At 37.1% G+C, this 21,270-nt stretch overlaps 1 protein-coding gene across 3 annotated transcripts; it reads left to right on the top strand.

Annotated features, from left to right (window-relative positions):
- The first annotated feature begins 3,970 nt into the window (after positions 1-3,970).
- On the top strand, positions 3,971-21,024 carry RFC3 (replication factor C subunit 3). 3 transcript variants are annotated; one of them, XM_025462523.3, is made up of 9 exons: positions 3,971-4,155; positions 6,860-6,997; positions 10,122-10,189; positions 12,091-12,188; positions 14,469-14,650; positions 15,781-15,917; positions 16,008-16,106; positions 19,239-19,308; positions 20,721-21,024. In XM_025462523.3, the coding sequence occupies exons 1-9, from the start codon at positions 4,069-4,071 to the stop codon at positions 20,910-20,912; spliced, it is 1,071 nt and encodes a 356-aa protein (XP_025318308.1). In that variant the 5' UTR covers positions 3,971-4,068; the 3' UTR covers positions 20,913-21,024. The 3 variants fall into 3 exon arrangements, with proteins under 3 accessions (XP_025318308.1, XP_025318309.1, XP_025318310.1); XM_025462524.3 differs by lacking the exon at positions 3,971-4,155 and adding an exon at positions 5,060-5,211; XM_025462525.3 differs by lacking the exon at positions 3,971-4,155 and adding an exon at positions 6,586-6,701.
- Positions 21,025-21,270: the final 246 nt, after the last annotated feature.

Below are 21,270 nucleotides of genomic sequence, written 5' to 3'. Positions count from 1 at the left end.
TTACCTGTTTTCTTGGGCAATGGGAAAATAAACGCATAAGGAGATGGATAATGGGAAAGAACAATTGGTAGGATTGATGCACTTTGATGATGAGCACCAGCAGGATTCTGCTGAGTACACAGGCCCACTGCCACAGAAATGTGAGTATGTTGGAGATTATCATCTTCAAGGAGCCCCTTCAACCAACAGAGTATGGGAGCTGGGAGAGGAATATTTCTTCCCATCCCTCTCAGTAGACAACTGAAAAAAATCTTCTGCACACTTCACAGAAAGTGAGCAAGCCTCAGTTTCCCACAGAGATGACCTTGATAATACCTCCTCCTTGCATTGGTTTTACTTCCTTCCCTCTTTCACTCTCCTCAGTTCATCCCTGCTGCTCCCTGTAATTACATCCCAAATAAAGCACCTGCTTTGCTTTGGGCAGTATGGAGAGCAACGGGGCTAACACACAGGGACCCAAGCAAGTTCCCTCCATCTAGGGCTCCAACTGTCCCCTAAAGAGCCTCCGCTGGATTCTCTGTACTAAAGGGGCCAGTAAGTGGAAATGGTGAGAAGGAGCAGCCAGGAGTTCAAATGGGACAGGAGCAGAAATGGTGCCCATCATTTTGCAGCCACTTGCCATTGGCCCGAATTGAGTCACATGATTCCACTAACTATGGAGGAAGCTCCAAAAAGCACTCCTGTACCCAGGAAAATCAGGAGATTTGGTGAACACAGAGCATTGGCTCTGCCACTATTTTATTTTATTTTATTTTATTTATTTATTTTTTAAGATTTTAGATTTTTTTAAAATTTTTATTTATTCATGATAGTCACACAGAGAGAGACAGAGAGGCAGAGACACAGGCAGAGGGAGAAACAGGCTCCATGCAGGGAGCCCGACGTGGGATTCGATCCCGGGTCTCCAGGATCACGCCCTGGGCCAAAGGCAGGCGCTAAACCACTGCGCCACCCAGGGATCCCTCTGCCACAATTTTAAAATGAATTTTAAACTATTCATCTTTGGGAGTTTTAAACTATTGTTTTCAAGTTCTTTGCAGCAAAACTTATGGTTACTTATTTCAGAAAGATACATTTCATATTATTGCCACAAAAAAATGTGACATGTGAAGTTCCTGTGAAAAACCTCTGTTCAAAATTCTTCCCAACTTACTATTTAATGCTATTTCTAAAGTGCAGAGACAGATCTGCCCACTGTCCCTTCCCCAAATGGAGAACCAGAATTAAACTGGACACTAACACTGACAATTTCAAAGAATAAATTATAAGAAAAAAAAGGACCAGGACACTCTCTCACTTTAAAATCGAAGCAAGGATGCTGGATATGCTCTCTAAGAGGAAGGTCCAAATCTTAGACGTATGAAAGAGAAATCTCACAAATGTTTGTGAAGCCAAAGTGGTAATAATTTTTTTAGAGGAAGTAAAATTACACATACTCCTTGGCTAGTCTCTAGGCTTCTTGAGATCATTACATATCTGCTTCATTACTTCTCTTTAAAGAAGCAAATTAGATCCAGCCTATAGAAAGAACTCCTGATTCTGACAAGAATCAATTACAGGGGATGCCTGGGTGGCTCAGCAGTTGAGCTTCTGCCTTTGGCTCAGGGTGTGATCCCGGAATCCTGGGATCAAATCCTGCATTGGGCTCCCTGCATGGAGCCTGCTTCTCCTCCCTCTCCCTGTGTCTCACCTCTCTCTCTCTCTCTCATAAAGAAATAAAATCTTAAAAAAAAGAACAGATTATGGGTTTGCCCCAGAGAGGTACATTGAGATAAACTGCCAAGAGTTAGGAGCAGAAAAGCCCAGGTTTTCTGGGCTCAATCCTCGATCTTGAAGGTTTTTAGAAATTAAGGTTGGCTCTGCCTAACCCTTGGTTACAGGTAGAAGATGACAGATCTAACATTTTTGTTTGGATGAGCTCAGTGCAAATTTAACCTTAGTGTGTTCTTAACCATCTATATATTCATGCCCACTCATCTTGTATCCCTGTGAATATGTTTTTTTCTCAATAAAACATAACCACTAATTATTAAGTACCTTCTATGTGGTTGCTGCTTATATTACCTTACTTAATCCTCAAATGAACTATGGAAAGCAGGTTTCATCAACTCCATTTTAGGGCCAAGGAAGCAGAGCCATTGAGTGATTGGAGCTATTGTTTGCTGGCCACTGCTTAATATGCATAGCCACTACTTTCACTTCTTTCATTTCCTGACTCTCCCCTGAGGATCCTATTTCCTCTGAAGTCATATCTCAATTCTCATATTTGTAAGTCTGGAGTAGGATTACCAGGTAAAATACAGGACACCGAATTAGATTGCAATTTCAGGTAAACAATGGATATTTTTTTAAAGTATGCCCATGCAATATTTGCAGTAATATTTAGTAATAATAAAAAGTAATCCAAAACTTAAGTAGACTTCCTATATTTTTACTCATGGAATCTGATAGCCCTATGTGAGTTAAGTGTCTTTCTCATCTGTTGGTGTTCCTTCTGCAACATTTCTCCTTCCTTGGAACCTGTGGCAACTCTGAAACACATGTTACATATCTTCAGACTCCACTCTCTATTACCTTTCATAGTAGGAAGTTGTCTGTCATGCTCAGCGTCATTGTCAGTTCATTGATCATTTTAGCACCTGGTTTACTTCCTTCCTCTGAATAATTATTTCCATTATTTTTTTCAAGATTCCATTACCCACGTAGATGACAATTCAACACCTTTGCTTTTGATTTCCTTTACCTTCTATTTTCAAACATTTCCCCCCCTCCATCCCAATTCAACAGGGGAATAGCATAGGGAATGTGGAAGGTTTTGTAGTATTAAGTAGGGCGGGGAAGCCTCATTGAAGAGATGACTTTGAGCAAACACCCTGACAGAAGTGAGAGACCCACCTCTATTGACACTTGAACAAAAGTGGTCCAGGAAAAGAAAATAGAAGTGCCAAGGTCCTGAGGTAGAAGCCCCCAAAGCTTGTTTCAGAAAGTTTCTTGAGAATAGGGAATATATCTTATAGTTCTTGGTGCTGTTGATGGTGCTGAATAACACCATGCCTGTAGGAATAATTCAGTAAATATGATGACTCATAGAGCACAATAAATTCTAGTTTAATAAATGAATGAGACGGGGTACTTCGACTAAAATGACAAGGTCATTTTTATGATCAGGTATTTTGTGATCATTGCCTGTCCTGTAAGAACTTGAGATTGAATGACAGGCTTCTGAACAATGTGTAAAATAAGACCATAATGTAAATAAGGGATTAATTTCATGTACAATTAGAAAAATGCATTTGAGAGGTGAAGTTTGGAGGCACAATGAAAGTTTTATATGGGCTTTATATGTAGAATATTTTCCCAAGGGTTTCACATTAGTCTCATTTTAATCAGAAGGGTGTTTAAACATTTTGGACTTAGCACAGCATACTACTCTCTTATCGTGTCTCCTACAGGCCACATTTCTGTAGTTTTTCATGACGTTTTTATTCCCTTGCTTTCAACTCAGTAAGACTCTTGAAGAATGGAAGGAAAGGCAGGGAAGATTGGATTTTATTTTTAGCAATTTATTTTTAAAAAGCTTTACTGAGAGCCTGCCCAGTAAGAAATGCCCCAAGTCGTATATATCCTAGTGCCAAGGACCGAGCTCAACACAGTAGATATTTTGCAGGTTTCTGTAGAGCGAATGAGTGAGTGAATGAATGAATGAATGAATGAAATTAATCGAGGAACATGGTTTCTCTGAGGTATCTGCTTTGAAGCCGGGAGTATCAGAGCCAAATTTCCAGCTTTGTTTAGTAATTTCTGGACTACTGTAGAGGGTGAGAACAACAAAACTAATTACAGAAACAAGGAACATCAACGACTAGGCTGATGCTCACCAACACCAACACGGCGGCTAATACTGTCCCCACTCGGCTTCCGTAGTCTTTAGTCCCTAACTGGCCTGCGCGACCGGGGCCGGTAGTGACGTCACGAGACTTGGGATTCGCGAGAGAACTCCGCGTCCGGGCGGAGAGAGGGCCCCGCGCGCGGGAGTTTCAAGCGTCGGACCCGGGAATTCGAGCTGGCATGAGCCTCTGGGTGGACAAATACCGGCCCTGCTCCCTGGGGCGGCTTGACTATCACAAGGAGCAGGCTGCCCAGCTGCGCAACCTGGTGAGTCCGCGGGCCGGGCCGGGCCGGGCGGGGAGAGGCGGGGAGAGGCGGGGAGAGGCGGGGAGGCCCCGGCTCTGTGGGCTTTCGCGCGCCTGAGGAGTGGGGCTTCGTCCACCCTCCTCGGAAGGGGATGAGGGAAGGAGGGTGGGCGGCGGTTGTGCTGGTAAACGGGGAAGGCCTGCCTGAGAACTGTCCTCTGAGCTAAGACCTGAAGTGGGTGGGAAAACCTTCAATAGGGAAATAGGAGGGAAGAGTGGAACAGGTAGACGGAGAACAGCAAGTGCAGGTTCCTGGAGGCAGGAGTGTGCCCGGCCTGTTGAGGAACCTCAGGGAGGCCGGTGTAGCTGGATAATAGTAGGCCAGCGGGAAGAGAGGTGGGAAACGGGGCGGGGGAGGCGGTGTGTGCAGACCAGGAGATCCCTGTAGGGTGAGACAGGGAGCCTTTGGAAGGCTTTGAGCAGAGAGGTGACATCCTCTAACTACTTTTTAACAAATTTAATTACTTAAAATTTCTTGGTGATAGTGCCCTTATTTACAAAAAGGAAGGTACTTACTAATTTCAGAGGTCATTTCTAATCCTTTTTAAAAAATATATTTATTTATTTATTCGTGAGAGGCACAGAGAGAGGCAGAGAGAAGCAGGCTTCCTGCAGGGATCCCGATGTGGGGCTCGACCCCGGGTCCCCAGGATCACACTCTGGGCAAAAGCAGATGCTCCTCCGCTGAGCCGCCCAGTGTCCCGGTCATTTCTAATTCTAAAAGAGGTTGTGTTGAGTCGTCGAGTTTAAATTCCTTATGGAGGATTTTTTTTTTCCCCCTCCAACCTTATGTGTGTATTTTCGTGTTGTAGTTGGTAAAAATGTCTAGTGGCAGTGTTTTCTGAAAAGCAAACTGAATCTTTTAGGCGCTGGAGTGGGAAGAAGGGTCTTGAGAAAAATGTAGTATCTGTGGAAGCTATTTATTCACTGCTTTTAAGAATCCGATAGTACCATATGCTGATGGAAGTGTTGCTCAGCTCTCCGGTTCTTCAATACTCACCTTTTTTCAGAGTTACAGGTACAACTTGTTAAGTACTTTTAAAAAGTGAGAAATAATTAAAAAAGAAAAACAACTCCATCCGTATATGAAAGTCATTAGAAAAGTTGGTAGTGCTGGGAGAGTGAGGGTTTTTTCCTTCTTTTTTAGTGGTATTCCATCAATACCACTAAAATAAATCTGTTACAGCTGTATATAATTTCTAGACAAATTGGGTTTTCTCAAAATAGCTTTCACTTTGATTTTCCTAGCCATAGGATACATTTTCTTTTCTGTGGCTCTCTTTTTGTTGTGCAGAGTTTGGAATAAATATTTTGAACAAAAATTGGGTCTTGTTTGTTAATTTGTTTTTAAAAAATGTTCACTTGTTTTACTGTTGAATCTACAACTTAGTGAAACTGTGAAACCTAGCATACCCTTCGTTTTGACTAGATCGAGTTTAAAAAGCAAAGGCAAGGTATTTGTGAAGCACCTGCTGTTTTCTTTGCATGGGTGAATAGTTCTTTTCCTTGAAACTTTTTCAGTGCCGGAGTTTACAAAGTATTAAAATGCACTGCAATAATCATTTCTGTTAAGATTTATCTCATTTTTAGCATAATGCTTATGTAGAAACTTATGCTTCACAAGGTTTTACGCCCTTGAGGTTAAGGTTTGTTTTCTCATCTAGAAACTTATGCTTCACAAGGTTTTATGCCCTTGAGGTTAAGGTTTGTTTTCTCATCATTTTTATAGCCTTTATAGCACTCATTGCCAAACCTGACTGATCATCAGTCATCTGGGAAGCTTTGTAAATGGACACAGTCTTGTACTCTTTTGCAGTATTGTCAGTGCCTTCCTCCATCCCTTAGCTCTTGATTTTTAGGTGCATGCAGACTGACTTCCGTGTTTCTGGATCTGCACTTTCTGAAGGTTTTCTTTTGCTGACACCTCTAAGCAGACTTAAAATGCCTGGGAATTAATGCCCTCCCTTAATCCCAGCCACTTTCCCAAGCAGGCTTCATCAAAGGACTGATGAAAAATAGCATATCATACTCCAGTTTCCCCACCTTCTTGGGTAGGTTTTTTGGGGGTTTGTTTGTTTGCTTGTTTGTTTGTTTGTTTGTTTGAATACTGGCTTCAAGAGTATCCCCAGCAGAATTAAACTCCAGATGCCTAGAATGGTATTTAAATGGCTAATACACTCATTGGCTGCCTTCCTGTCCTTTGCTTCCTCATTGCCTTACAAAGTTTTCCTTTACCTCTCAAACCAAATACACTCAGTTCTTATCAAACGGACTATAGAAGCCCAAACTAAGAAAGGCATCAATCTCAGTTTTTGAATCATAATCTCATGGATGGAGTCTAGTAATCAATCAGTCTTTTATTTTAAAACGTTCTCTAGGAGATTGTGACAGACTCAGTTTGAAAGTTCTTGCATTCTAATTCTAGCACAGGGTGTTGTATCCTGCGTGTATTATACTAAGTATATGATTATATAAAATTAATGCCAGGGAATAAGTAACATTTCAGAGGTAATTTTAAAAGTTCTCTGTTTATATACACATTCATTCATACATATTTCTAATGAGTCTCGTAAGTGGAGATATGAAATATTTGATAACTAAAAAGTAGTTTAATTCTACCTAGAGTCGTTGTTTGGGAAAAAAAAATGCCTCCTTGTTTATTGCAGGTGCAGTGTGGTGATTTTCCTCATCTCTTAGTGTATGGACCATCAGGGGCTGGAAAAAAGACAAGAATTATGTGTATTCTACGTGAACTTTATGGTGTTGGAGTGGAAAAATTAAGAATTGAACATCAGACCATCACAGTAAGCATTTTACTTTGAGGCCTCCCAAATATTTAAAGCAGGGATTTTCTGTCCTCATCATGCATATTCCTGTGGCCTTAGCCATCAATGTGTGTTTAAGTAAGAATTTCATGTATAACTCAGGTGCACAGGATTGAGAGCTACTGATGTATAGATCTAACTATTAAAACCAGATCAAAGTCAGTTGTGTTAGGAAATAAGAGTAACAGGAGATTTTGGGTGAAATGTAGGTGGTGGGATTCATTTTAGATTATCTAGTGAATCAATACTACCTTGGCTGGAACTGGAACTCAGGTCTCTAAAGTTCATTGTTCAGAGAGCAATCATGGGATTTGAAAAGAAAAGGAATGATTTTGAGAAAAAGTTTAAAGGAATCAGGCAACTTGGAAGAGATTGGGCAGCTAATTAGAAAAGGAAGCATGAACTCTGGGATGTTCAGATCATTCCCATGATCTTGCCTTTGGCTGAGTTTCCAGCCTCATGACATGCAGTGCATTTCCATACTCTCCTTATAGACAGTGTTGAAGATTTAGCTGAAATACTTCCTCTTGTTGTGCCCTCCAGTCCCATTAGAATTAATTTTTCCTTTTACCTCTCATATATTTTTAGAGTACTTAGCTTTGCCCTTGATGATAGTTTTTCATTTTTTTATTTTGACAAAATTGTATTTGTTTGAAGTTATGTAGGGAACATGTCCTGTTCATTTTTGTATCCTTCATAGGCCGTGGTGTAACATCTTATATGTATATATATAATACTATATTAGGCACTGAAATATATATAATATATATATATATTAGGCACTGAAAAAAATGTATGCTGAATGACTGGATGGTAACTAGTGATATTAATAGAATCTTTAGGAAAGATAAATGGATTTTAGGCTAATGTTGATGAGCTTATGTTTAGACACATTGAGTTTGAGGTGCTGGTGGTATACCCCGGTGAGAATTCTTACAAAGTATGCGAGAACAAATTTAACAAGAAAGGTGTGAGATCCGTAGGGAGAAAACTGTAATATTTTATAAAAGGACAAAACACAAGAGCTGATCAAATAGAAAGTTGCAACAAGGTCTTAGATAAAGGCTTACTACTTGAAAATATGTTCTACCCAAGTTATAGCATAAATTTAAATGAAATTACAATTAAAAATCCAAGTTTTTTTAATTGTATGAAACGCTCTTAAAGTACATATGAGGGACGCTTGGGTGGCTTGGCGGTTGAGCGTCTGCCTTTGGCTTGGGTCGTGGTCCCGGGGTCCTGGGGTCAGGTCCCGCGTCGGGCTTCCTGTGTGGAGCCTGCTTCTCCCTCTGCCTGTGACTCTGCCTCTCTCTCTGTCTCTCATGAGTAAATAAATAATATATTAAAAAAAAAAAGTACATATGAAAGAATACATTTCTGAAACTAAAGTAATTTTGAAAAAGATTCGTGAGGTGGGACTGGTGTTATGAGATATTAAATCCTATTGTAAGGCTCCTGTAATCAAAACAATGTTATATTGGCATGGGAAGAGTGAATTCAATCAGTGAAACTTATTAGAGAGCCCCCAAAATCTGATGGTATCTATTTCAAATAAGTATTAAGAGCATGAGTCAGAAAGATGTGCTAGCGTAACTAGTTACTCTGAAGAAAAGAAAGTCGAATCCCTATGATTCAATAATTGATAAAATTGAATTCCATATGAATTAAAGACTTAAGTGTTAAAATGAAAATACTAAATTTCTTTTTTTTTTTTTAATTTTTATTTATTTATGATATCACAGAGAGAGAGAGAGAGAGAGGCAGAGACACAGGCAGAGGGAGAAGCAGGCTCCATGCACCGGGAGCCCGATGTGGGACTCGATCCCGGGTCTCCAGGATCGCGCCCTGGGCCAAAGGCAGGCGCCAAACCGCTGCGCCACCCAGGGATCCCCCTAAATTTCTTAGATTATATGAACAGTCTATAGTAGTCGGGAATACCTTTTTTTTGGAATACCTTTTATAAAAACATGTAAGTGATAAAGTATGTACTTGTATTATATGAAACTTACAAGTTTGTATGACAGAAGATAACATAAAATCAGCAGGAAAAAATAGCCGAAAAGTATGTGAAAGGAACGGGTTAGATAAAAGATTTTACAAATTGACAGTGGAGACAACTTAGAAAACTGAATGAAAGTCTCAAGAGAAATATAAGAAGCTAATAAACATATGTAAAGACGTTTGACATTTGTGATAATTGAAGAGAAGCAGTGAGTCTGATCAAATTGGTGGAAATTGAAGGCATGACATAAAACCTGCAGAAAGGGAATGTTGGGGAAGAGTGTTTCTTGCCAGTGGATAAATGAATTGTTAGAGATATATAGATATATAGATATATCTATATATCTATATATATATGAGACTTAAGTGCCACAATTCTATATATATATATAATTTTTTTATTTTTGGAAAACAGGCTGGTTACACATATATATAAAAGTTTAGAAAACATTTCCTTCAATCCAGCAAATCCTTTATTGGGAATCTGTTACATAGAAATGAAGTCAGTACATTAGACATGTGGAAGGATGTTAATTGTGGGATTGTTAGAGGTGTCAAAAAGCAAGGAACAAAATGGCCCATCAGTATGACTGACTTTGGGGACATCCAAGTGACAGGTTGATATGCAACTTCTCTATATCAGTGTTTGCGGGTAATTGCCGAGATATATTGTTAACTAGGAATAGTAAAACACAGAAAAATAGATATGATTGCCACTTGTTTTATAACTCTTTTTACAAGAAACATTGACACAATAGAAATATATAAATATATTTAAATATACGTGTGTGTGATGGTAAAGTCCATGCAGACTGTTTACAGTGATGAGGTGCTCATAATGGAATGGTTTGTAGATTCTGGTGGTAGAGGTAAAAAAAATAATAAAAACAGGATGTGTGATATGACCCAATTTATATGGAAACATGTTTATTTGCACATAGGAAAGACAAGGGGGTTAATGAAGTCGAAATATTAGTGGTTATTACCTAAAATGTTTTTATTAAGCATAAATTGTTTATTTTTTTAAAAACTATGAAATACAGAAAAGAGGAGAAATGGCCAATAAATCAGTGTTAAAAACATCGATCTTCTTTGTCAACAGACTCCATCTAAGAAGAAAATTGAAATTAGCACGATTGCAAGCAATTATCACCTTGAAGTTAATCCCAGGTAAATTTCTACTATATAGAAATAAAGTCTTTTTAAAAAAAATTTTTTAAGAGTAGCGCCCATTCTTGAAATAGAATCGTATATGGAGGCACGATATATATACACATAAAAGCAAAGCTGCCCAGTGTGAAATAGGGAGCCTAGAACCTTTCCACTTCCCCTTTTCTCTTTGACCCCTGGATCAAATAATTTTAGTATTTAAATTTTCTTGCTCTATAGAGCTCAGTGTTTTATACAGAGTACATTTCATAGTCATTAAATTTTTGTTCTATTGACTGATTCAGAACTGATGGCAAAGTATGTCTAAAAAGCTTGTAATGTCTGGAGTGAGCATTTCAGAACGTGAATTTGGGTTACCAGATCTTTTTTTGCTACTCCTTTGTTTCAGTTTCTTGGTTAGAATGTGTGTAATAGTCCATCAATCAATGTGTATTTTTTTTTAATCACGATTTAATAAGATTAGGATCATCTTTGGGGGCACACTGAAAATTTATACCATGACAGTTATGTACTACTTAATAGTGTAGAAGTGATTGTTTTAAGAGCAAAGTTAGGTAAAGCTTCAGGCTTGTCTGGGGCCTGATATGTTCTTGAAAGGAATACAGAATCAAGGACATCTTCAGGCGAAGGCAGCCTCTTCTGGCGGTGATGCAGAGAGGAGGAGGAACTGAATGGATCAGGACAAATATAGTTACAAGCTAGTAAGTGTTCAGTAGCAGATGCTGCATGAGAAGCTTCACGTGGATTATTTAGTCCTTAAAACAACCCTAACAGACAGGTGTTAGCACTCTCCTCAGATATGTCTAAGAAAATTAAGAGAATTAAGATTGGTGGGATAAGGGGATCCCTGGGTGGCTCAGCGGTTTGGCGCCTGCCTTCAGCCCGGGGCATGATCCTGGAATCCCAGGATCGAGTCCCGCATCGGGCTTCCTGCATGGAGCCTGCTTCTCCCTCTGCCCGTGTCTCTGCCTCCCTCCCTCTCTCTCTGTCTCTCATGAATAAATAAATAAAATCTTTAAAAAAAAAAAAAAAAAAACATTGCTGGGAAAGGGTCTTACTAGAAAACTAGAAGAAAGTATTAATTCCATAGACAGAAGGGAAATGCTTTGGATTCTTGACTAAGAAATCATAAAAGAGACTTTCCAGGTATATTGATCTAATAATAGTAAATTGAGAAAGACGTGATGGCTGTTGGGAAAATAAACTAAAAGATGATGGCTTTGCCCTGTTTCTCATTGTGAGTTCTCTGTGGCAAGAATAGTCAGAGGGTGAGCTGATTGTTTTTCAGGTGTTTGAAATTGACAGCCTAAGTTAACTAGGTGACTCATGTGATTTGTGAGGTGCATGACTTAAGTGCCACAGCAATAATGTGGGTATAAGTGACAGATGATGCTTATAATAAGTCAACAGCTTACACAGCTCTATCTTAAATTCCATTTGCTTATCTTGTCCTCTTGCTAAGACCCTGTATCAGCTCCATGCTAGTGTTGGGAACTGACTTGTCTAGGCTTGTTCTCTCAGACCTTTATGATTTGGGGGATAGAAAAGAGGAATGGAGATGAAATTTCTGTGTCAGTTATTTTTACATTTTGAGTAACTACAAATAATTAAGAAACTTAAGGATTAGTTATTGCTCTTTTTAAGTTATAGTAAACTTAATATTACAACAACTATTTTTAGTGATACTTATTAAATTATAATTGAACATCAGAATATTGTATTTTAATTACCCTAAAATATTTCACTTTCAGAATTTTGTGAATGTAATTAGGTGTCAATAATTTTGATTAAAATTTTAATAAGATCTTCAATGTTTTTCTTATAGTAACAGATTAAGAATAAGGGTATAGTATCTTCTAAATATTTACATCTATATTTACCATTATTTTCATTTTATATAGTGATGCTGGAAATAGTGACCGAGTAGTAATTCAGGAGATGTTGAAAACAGTGGCACAATCACAGCAACTTGAAACAAACTCCCAAAGAGATTTTAAAGGTATGTGATAAACAGATTTCTTTTAAGTCAGACACTGAAATTGTATGCAGTGAGTATAAGAGAAAATACAGTGGGAAATGTAAATTCTATTTAGCAAGTATTTGTCAACTTCCTGTTCTATGCCAACCACATTATGCTCCCTTATTTTTGGATATAAAAGTGAATAGGAGGCATGATCTTTGTGCTCATGGGAGTATATAACTTAATGGAATTGAATTTTGATGGAAAGAAGACTGTACCACCTGTTTGTTATTTTAGAACTAGATGAATTCAAAACACTTTATTTAAAACAAGAAATAACATTTTAAAATAACTGTTCCGAGGACCAAAGTTCTATGTTCATTTTCAAATATTTAAATTAAAAAATCAGCTTTAATTTTGCCATCCAGACACAGTTACTGTTAACATTTTTGTCACTACCTTCCAGTATTATTTATGTGCACATATGTGTACATTCTTGTAGAAGATTTTGTGATGAAAAAAAGCATTTAATGCTTTTGATAGATGTTGTCAAATTCTTTATCTGTAAGGTAGACTTAAGCTGCCACCAGAAGTATTTGGAAGTTCTCATTATTCCGTGACATTTATCACCACTGTAGTTACTTAATTTTAATCTTTGTCAGTTTGAGTGGAGAAAATAGTTTGTACTTTATTTAGTGTGGTAATTTTTTTCTTTTTTCCTTGCTCATTTTACTGTTTTGTGAATTGCCTGTGTACATTTCATCCTATTTCTTGTCTTTCCTCCTTAGTTCACTGTATTTCAGAATTTATTTATTTATTTATTTATTTATTTATTTATTTATTTATTTATTTGAGAGAGAGACTTTAGGGTGGGGCAGAGGGAGAGAATCTCCCAAGTCGACTCTTAGGTGAGCCTGGAGCCTCAGTGTGGAGCCTGACCTCAGGGCTCAGTCCCATGATCCTGAGAGTTGGCTGCTTAACTGATTGAGCCACTCAGGCACTGTTTTCTGCTTATTTTTTGCTACTGTAAATGGGGTTGTCTTATATTTTCTAATTTTTTTGTTTTTACATATGTGACATCTATTGATGTTTGTGTCTTAATTTTATATCTTACTATATTTTTACATTTTTCTATTGTTTGCCTTTCCATTGTTTCTTTTGAATTTTCAGTTATATATGTATTTATGTCATCTATGAATAGAGATGATTTTTCCCCTTCTTTCTAATTTGTATGGCTTTAAGCACTTTCTCTAACCTAATTATCTTTGCCAACACCTCTAATAATACAGTGTTTAATAGTACTAAAGATAGTGGACATCTTTGTCATGACTCAAAGGAGAGCTTTAGGGATTTCCCATTTATTTAGTTTTTGGCTTTGGCCTGAGGGTATCTATTTGATCCTAAGAAGAAAGCTAACATCAATTCATACTTTTGAGTGTTTCTTTTTTTGAAGATTTTATTTATTATATACATGGAGAGGCAGAGACACAGGCAGAGGGAGAGGCAGGCTCCATGCAGGGAGCCCAACGTGGGACTCGATCCCGGGGCTCCAGGATTGCACCCTGGGCCAAAGGCAGGCGCCAAACCGCTGAGCCACCCAGGGATCCCTGAGTGTTTCTAACATAAATGTTTGTTAAATGTTTTCAAATGCTGCTTCTGCATCCATGAGTGTGGTTTTATGATTTTTCTTAGCTGTTTGTCTTACCTAATTTTGTAACTTATATTGGGTCTTCTAGTGAAACTGCTTTGTGTTTCTACAGCAAACCTCACTTGGTCATGTGTTAATTTTTAAAATATGCTGCTATTTTCTGCCTACCAAAGAATTTCTTTTTTTGGGGGGGTATCCATTGGTTTGTAGTACTTTAAGTTCTATCTTTGTTAGATTTTGGGATCAGTCTCCTTGTTTCTATTTTTCCTGTTCCATTTGAATTTCTACTCATTGTGAAGGATTGTTTTGGAAAGGAGCTTCATTTTGTTATTTTCAGTTTACTGCTCTGTCACACATTGTTGCATCCAGGTTCCTTTGCTCTGACCTGTAAATTGAACCCCGTAGGTGCCGTTATCAAATTGGCCCATTATACTTTACAGTGTGCTCTTGTGGTTAAACTTCATTTAACCTGCTGTTTCTTAGGTTTGTTTGATTGGAACTTTTAAAAATAAAAATAAAATAAATTATTGTCGCCATACCTGTGACTTTTATATGTCCTTGCTAAAGGAAAGAGTAGTATTATATCAGATTTATTATTTAGGATTTCACTCTAAATAATGAAGAAGAGAAAGAGATATTCAAGTTAGTTTGTTTTGTTTCTCTTTGACTAGTGGTATTATTGACAGAGGTTGACAAACTCACCAAAGATGCTCAACATGCCTTGCGTAGAACCATGGAAAAGTATATGTCCACTTGCAGATTGATCTTGTGTTGCAATTCTACATCTAAAGTAATACCACCTATTCGTAGTAGGTGCCTGGCAGTTCGTGTGCCTGCTCCCAGCATCGAGGATGTAAGTCAAATGAAACTTTTCAGAAATATTTCAGGTTCTGTGAGCAGTGTGTGCATTTCCCTGTCCTGTTTGTTTTGTAAAAACATAGTGAAGTATTTAGTACTTTAGGAACATATATGGCCTGGGGCCCAACCAGTAGTGGATGGATAAACCAATATATATGGTAGTAAATGCCAATTACCACTATATAGAAAGTGTGATGGTAAGCTCTGTTAAGAATAATACTGTGTATATGCCATCAGTATTTAGCAAGTTCTTCTCTTTAAGTCATTTTTTACCTTAAATAAGTAGATAATGAATTTTACTAAACTAGGTAAGGGGTAGTTATGTAATAAGGCTTTGACCTCAAGCTGATTGAATTGGTTTTGGAAAAGACTTGAGGTTGGAGGATACAGATTTTGCAAGGAGATAATGTGGGAATTCCTAGGTCCTAGTTAGGGGACCCAAATTAGTCTGAAACAACATAATACATTTTTTCCCTTTATCCTTGTTAATACATAGAAATAAAAATGCACATTTCTCAAATAAGCAGCTTTCCTGCCATGTATAGATTTTGGGTGATTTTATGCAAAGTAGGGATAATAATGTGACCTGTTAGTTGCAAAGTGGCAAAGTATCTCCATTAAAACTATCACTTGTAAAAAAAAATTTCACTTATAAAAATTCTTACATAGTTAAAAACAGTTTGATATAGTTAAAATCTAATATAGTTTAAAAGGCAGGACTACCCGGTTACATCACTCCTATGGGCACTGTTGGCGTCTTGATGCATGCAAATAATACTGCCTGAGTCATGCAGAATTCAGCCTATGCAGCTCTACTTGGCAGTCCTTTGAGTGATGTCCTTGTAAAAGACCTGAGGCCCTGTGTGTTTTTCTCAATGTTCCTCTAAGGTGGCTGGCAGACTTGTAATTTAAACCAGGTCTTTCTTCAGTTGCAGGGCCAGTTGCTGCCTCTTTCTAACAGCTAGACTAGACCTCTGGCTTTCTGCTAAAGGAACATGTGACTTAGGGTAGGGAGTGACAAAAATAAATACAATAACAAGGGTCTATAAAGATGTTTATCAACAATTACTTTCAATGTGCTATTTGACAGATTACCTAATTTTGTTAATAATGTTTTGTTTGTAGATTTGTCATGTATTATCTACTGTGTGCAAGAAGGAAGGTCTGAATCTTCCTTCACAACTGGCTCATAGACTTGCAGAGAAGTCCTGCAGGAATCTCCGAAAAGCCCTACTTATGTGTGAAGCCTGCAGAGTACAACAGTGAGTGAAAGGGACATTTACCACAGGAAACATTTTGGGACACAAGCACACTTTGATTTAATTTATTGTGTATTCTTTTTAATCATGTAGATATCCTTTTACTGCTGATCAAGAAATCCCTGAAACAGATTGGGAGGTGTATCTGAGGGAGACTGCCAATGCTATTGTCAGTGAGCAGACTCCACAAAGGTAAATGGTATCCAATATGACCGTAAAAATTTCATCATGGAAATAGTACAGATGATCTGAATTTTGAATTAGCTGTTTTATACTACCAACATGCCATTTAGAATTATAATTAAATCTTGTATCTGAATACTAAACTTTTGAAGAAAAGATAATGATTTAATATTAGAAATTTAGTGGTTCAGAATAATTGGTATGTAGTATCATAACTTTTACTAAGCTATTGACAGGTAAATATAAAATTTATACATAAATTAAATCTTGGAAGTTTAAGTTTTTCTCTCAGAATCTCAGATGACTTAATATTAGTATGTAGCATAATGTTCTTAGTTTTCTAATATTGAAAAGAATAATAACTTTGTAATTGATGGATCACACCCTAGAAAAACACCATCTTATGAATCAGACTTCTACTGATTTTTAGCTAAGATTCTTGAGGTAACTTCATCTTAGAGTTTCAGTTTTTTCTCTTATGTTTTTTGATCTTAAAGAAGAAAACTTGGTGGTAGTAGTAGTAGGACTTTTCTAATTTTAAGAGAGCTAGCTAGGTACAGATGTTGTCGTATTTGGTAATTGCTAGTTGTGTTTTTAAGATTTTAGTTGATTATTGCTTTGCTTAATTCTTCTAGCTGCTGCTACTTCTTCAGTTGTCCAAACAAACTTGGGAGGCTCACAAATGAGTTTGTTTAAGAAGAGGTGCTGTTATTTCCTGTGTAGACTAATAGTTGTGGGAATGGATTCCATTGTGTTACATAAAAACAGTTTCAATTCCAGAAAGCTTTCAGGAAATACTGAGAGGGCTAGTGTCATTCTGATTGTTGGCCCACATACTACCAAATGACTGTTTCTTATTCTTGACCCCTTAGTCTTGATTCTTGTTTGATTTGTTTTAGAAGAATCATAGTTTTCTAATTTGGATAGCAGCTAGTATTTAGTGTGCTATTAGTATGTTGGTTCTTAAACTGTGGTATCTCATTTAAAACAGTCCAGTAAAGAAAAGTATTACTAGTCTTCATTTTGTAGTAAGAAACTGCTGTTTTCAGAGATTGTTGCTTATTCATGGATACTCATTTAAGAATCAGTTCTGTAATACCATGTTTCTCTGACAGAAGAATTTGCACTTCTTATCACTTGTAATCCCCGAGAAATAATGACACAAACATAAAAAATGTATAATATATTCATTTTTAAGAAACTGAGTCATATTAGAAATGAACTCAGACTAAGCCAAGATGCATGTAACATGCATGAGATGAACACACCAGAGTTATAAGCACAGTTGTTTAAGCGAATATGTTCTGAATTAACTTTTCAGAAATAAACTATATGCATAATTATGAAAATTTCATATCATCTGTCATTTTGTGTCTGTTTTTAATAATCAGGGTTACCTTTTTTTTTTTTTTTTTTTTTTTGAGATCTACTACCATGTCTAAGAAGGATCAAGGGCTTTGAAGTCAGACTTGAATTAAAATTCTGACTCAATTGACTCAACTTACATGGGTTTTAATGGACACAAACCTCTCTGAACTTCAGTTCTTTTCAGTAAAAGGGTGGTGTTGTGAGGTATAAACAGCATACTGCAGTGAGCCTCTTATAGAGGAAAGGGTTAAATAAATGCTTTGACAGACATTGGAAGGGTATGGATTTGAGAGTAAGGCAGATCTGTTCTTAAATCATGGTTCTTCTATAGTCAGCTTTGTGAGGTTACTTAAACTATCTGAGCCTTGGTTTTTTCATCTAAAAAAATGGAGACAATGCCCCCACTCAGAGCTAAGGTGAGACTAAGTTAAATTATTTGTTACAGTGTCTTGCCTATAGCAGGGGCTCAAAAGATGCTAGTTTCTTTTTCATTTTATTCGCTTTTATAGTCTGCATCTTCCTACTCTTAAGAGTCCCTGGAAAAGGGTTTGACTTCCACTTTTAAGGATGAATCACTTCTCTGATTGGTCTGAATATGGAACATCCGTGATACTATTTTAGTGAAGATTCCGAAAAATATTTTTTTTTTTTAATTTTTTAAAAAAAATTATTTATGATAGTCACTCAGAGAGAGAGAGAGAGAGAGAGAGAGAGGCAGAGACACAGGCAGAGGGAGAAGCAGGCTCCATGCACTGGGAGCCCAACGTGGGATTCGATCTTGGGTCTCCAGGATTGCGCCCTGGGCCAAAGGCAGGCGCCAAACAGCTGCGCCACCCAGGGATCCCCAGAAAAATATTTTCAAGATAATTGTTTTATGTGTATTTATAACTTGTCACTTTCTTCTCTTGTTTTAAAATGTCATATGTATATTTTCTTTCTTTATCCTTTACCCCTTACCCTCCTGAAACTGTTATGAAAAGGGCCTAGAATTAAGAACTCAGAGGTTGGAATGTTCATATATTCACTAGGCAGCCTGATTCTGTGCTTAACCAGTAATCTCTTGAACTGCCCTTTATGTGACAGCATAGCTTTGTTTACCGGCCATACTGCCTTTTTACTTAGCAGTTGAGATAATAACCTATGTTACATATCATGCTTATATTCTCTTTTCTTACAATAATTAGTGATTGTTTCTTTTCATGACCATTTTCTGGATGTCTGAGGTATCTATCTGAAGGAAAAAATAAACATTACTTGATGGTTATTGGAATATGTTGAAATGCATAGTGTGGGTAAGATCAACCCTCACTATTCATAAAGTCTTAATTTTTATGTTACTTTCATGGTATTTTTATGTAACTAATAACTGAATATAAATGTCTGACTTTAAAAGTTCTGAACATTTTTTGAAAAATAAACTGAAATTAGGAAAGGCTTAAATGTATGTCTTTTTAAGATTTCATTTATTTTTGAGAAAGAACATGCATGAGAGCGAGCATGGTAGGGGGTGAGGGGCAGAGGGAGAAGCAGACTCCCCCGCTGAGCAGGGATCTTGATGCTGGGCTTGATCCCAGGACCCTGGGATCATGATGTGAGCCGAAGGCAATGCTTAACTGACTGAACCACCCAGATACCCTTAAATGTGTATCTTAAGTATATTAAGCCATTTAAGAAAATGTCTTGGATTGTTTAACTCAAAAAGTTAAAACAGCACAGTAGGAACTTGAAAAAATTATGTCTTATTTTCATTACAAAATATCTTGTTTTATATAGGCTCCTTGAAGTTCGTGGAAGACTTTATGAGCTTCTAACTCATTGTATTCCTCCTGAAATAATAATGAAGGTAATCTGATTTTAGATCTTGAACCATTTATAACCATAAAATTCGGACTTTGGTTATGTGATCACAGGGCTTTTTCAGTACTAAGATACATTGACATTTCTTTCTATCCAGCTCATTAATTCAACAAATATGAGCCTCTCCTGTGTGCCAAGACACCATTTAGGGGAGTGTTGAAAAAGACTGGGGAGGGTCTGCTTTCAGACAGTTTACGTTTTAGCAGGGTAAAATGGGATATAAGAAGCAAAAGGGTTTCAGAATGTTCTATATGCTAAAAGGAAGTACAAGAAGAAATGATAGTAATGGAAGGTGGGCTGTGGAAGGAAGGTCAGTGATGGCTTCTATGAGGAAGGCATGTTTAAACAGTCTCGGAGGGTTAAAAGAAGAGAACCATGTAAATAGTTGGGGAACAAGTACACGCTGCATAGTTGGAAATCTTCATATAACTTAACTACCCCCCAATTTAACTACTAATAGTCTACTATCGACCAGAGGCCTTACAGATAAGCAGTTGATTAACACATTGTGTATATATATTACATACTGTATTGTTACAATACAGTAAGGTAGAGAAAAGAAAATTTATTAAGGAAATCGTAAGGAAAATACATTTACAATAGTGTACTTAGCAAAAAAAATCCACTTATAAGTGGACCCTCACAATCGAAACTTGTGTTGTTTAAGGGTCAGACAGCAATGTTTAGTGCACATGGGGAATGACATTAAAGAAGTTGGCAGAGTCTGGACTATGTAGACTATTGTGAGGCATGGCTTTAGTTTGGTCTTTCAGCTACCTAGCCAGCTGTGTTGATTGACTTAGATGTTAGAGGATGCAGGGTTTTTGTTTGTATTTATTAAAATTACATGGTAATACTTACATGAAAAATTCAAATTATACCAAATTTAGAAGAAAAAGTGAAGGTCTACTCTTCCATTTCCACTTTTAACAGGCCTGTATTCTAGTCACACACGTACAGCTGTGTGTGTGTAGTTTCACAAAACTTCACTATGTTCTGCCATGTTTTTTTTTTTTTCTTTATTCAGCAGTGTAGAGTGGATGATACTTTGTGAGAGTATTGATTTATCCTTTCTAGTGGATGAATGGAATGACATTGTAGGACTATATCATCATTTTTTGAATATGACTCTGTTGGAACTTTTAGGTTGTCTACAGATTATTGTTATAACTAATAATGCTACAGTAAGCATCTTTGTAATTATATCTTTGCACCTTCAATTTGGCATTAGGAATATGATTGATAAGTACCACATTTTTACATTATAGACTGGGTATGCAATTTTTTGTTTCTGTATGAAGACTACCATTCCATATCAAAGAATTTTAAGATTTTGGAAAGCTTTTTTTTTTTTTTTTTTTTTTAATGTCTACTTTTTTAATTATTATCTTTTTTCAGGGCCTTCTTTCAGAACTTTTGCATAATTGTGATGGACAGCTGAAAGGGGAAGTGGCCCAGATGGCAGCTTACTATGAACATCGTCTACAGCTGGGTAGCAAAGCCATTTATCATTTGGAAGCATTTGTGGCCAAATTTATGGCACTTTATAAGAAGTTCATGGAGGATGGATTAGAAGGCATGATGTTTTGACATCTTGACGTCCATCTACCCTTAATTCTTCCTAATATTTCTCAGTATCAGCATTTACGTTCAGTTTATATTGGAAGAGCTGCAGGTAAAATAAACTAACTTTACTTAGTAATGTCTTGTGTTTTTTTTTTTTTTTTTGTAGTAATTCTTCTGTGAATTATTATACTCAAGTTAATAATTGCTCCTTATACTAGTGAAGTATATGGAAAGGACACAACTTAGAAACTATAGAATCCAGGGACATGATTTTACTGTACTTTCGAAATTTGTTATCCAAGTATTGCAGTGTTGGTCCTCCCATTTTCCATTTATTTTCTCATCTGCTAGAGGAAATTTACCACATACAAAAGCAGAGGTT

This window comes from Canis lupus, chromosome 25 (assembly GCF_003254725.2).
Source record: "Canis lupus dingo isolate Sandy chromosome 25, ASM325472v2, whole genome shotgun sequence".
NCBI lineage: Eukaryota > Metazoa > Chordata > Mammalia > Carnivora > Canidae > Canis > Canis lupus.
Note: the sequence above shows the minus strand (reverse complement) of the source record. Positions and strands in the feature narration are given on the sequence as shown.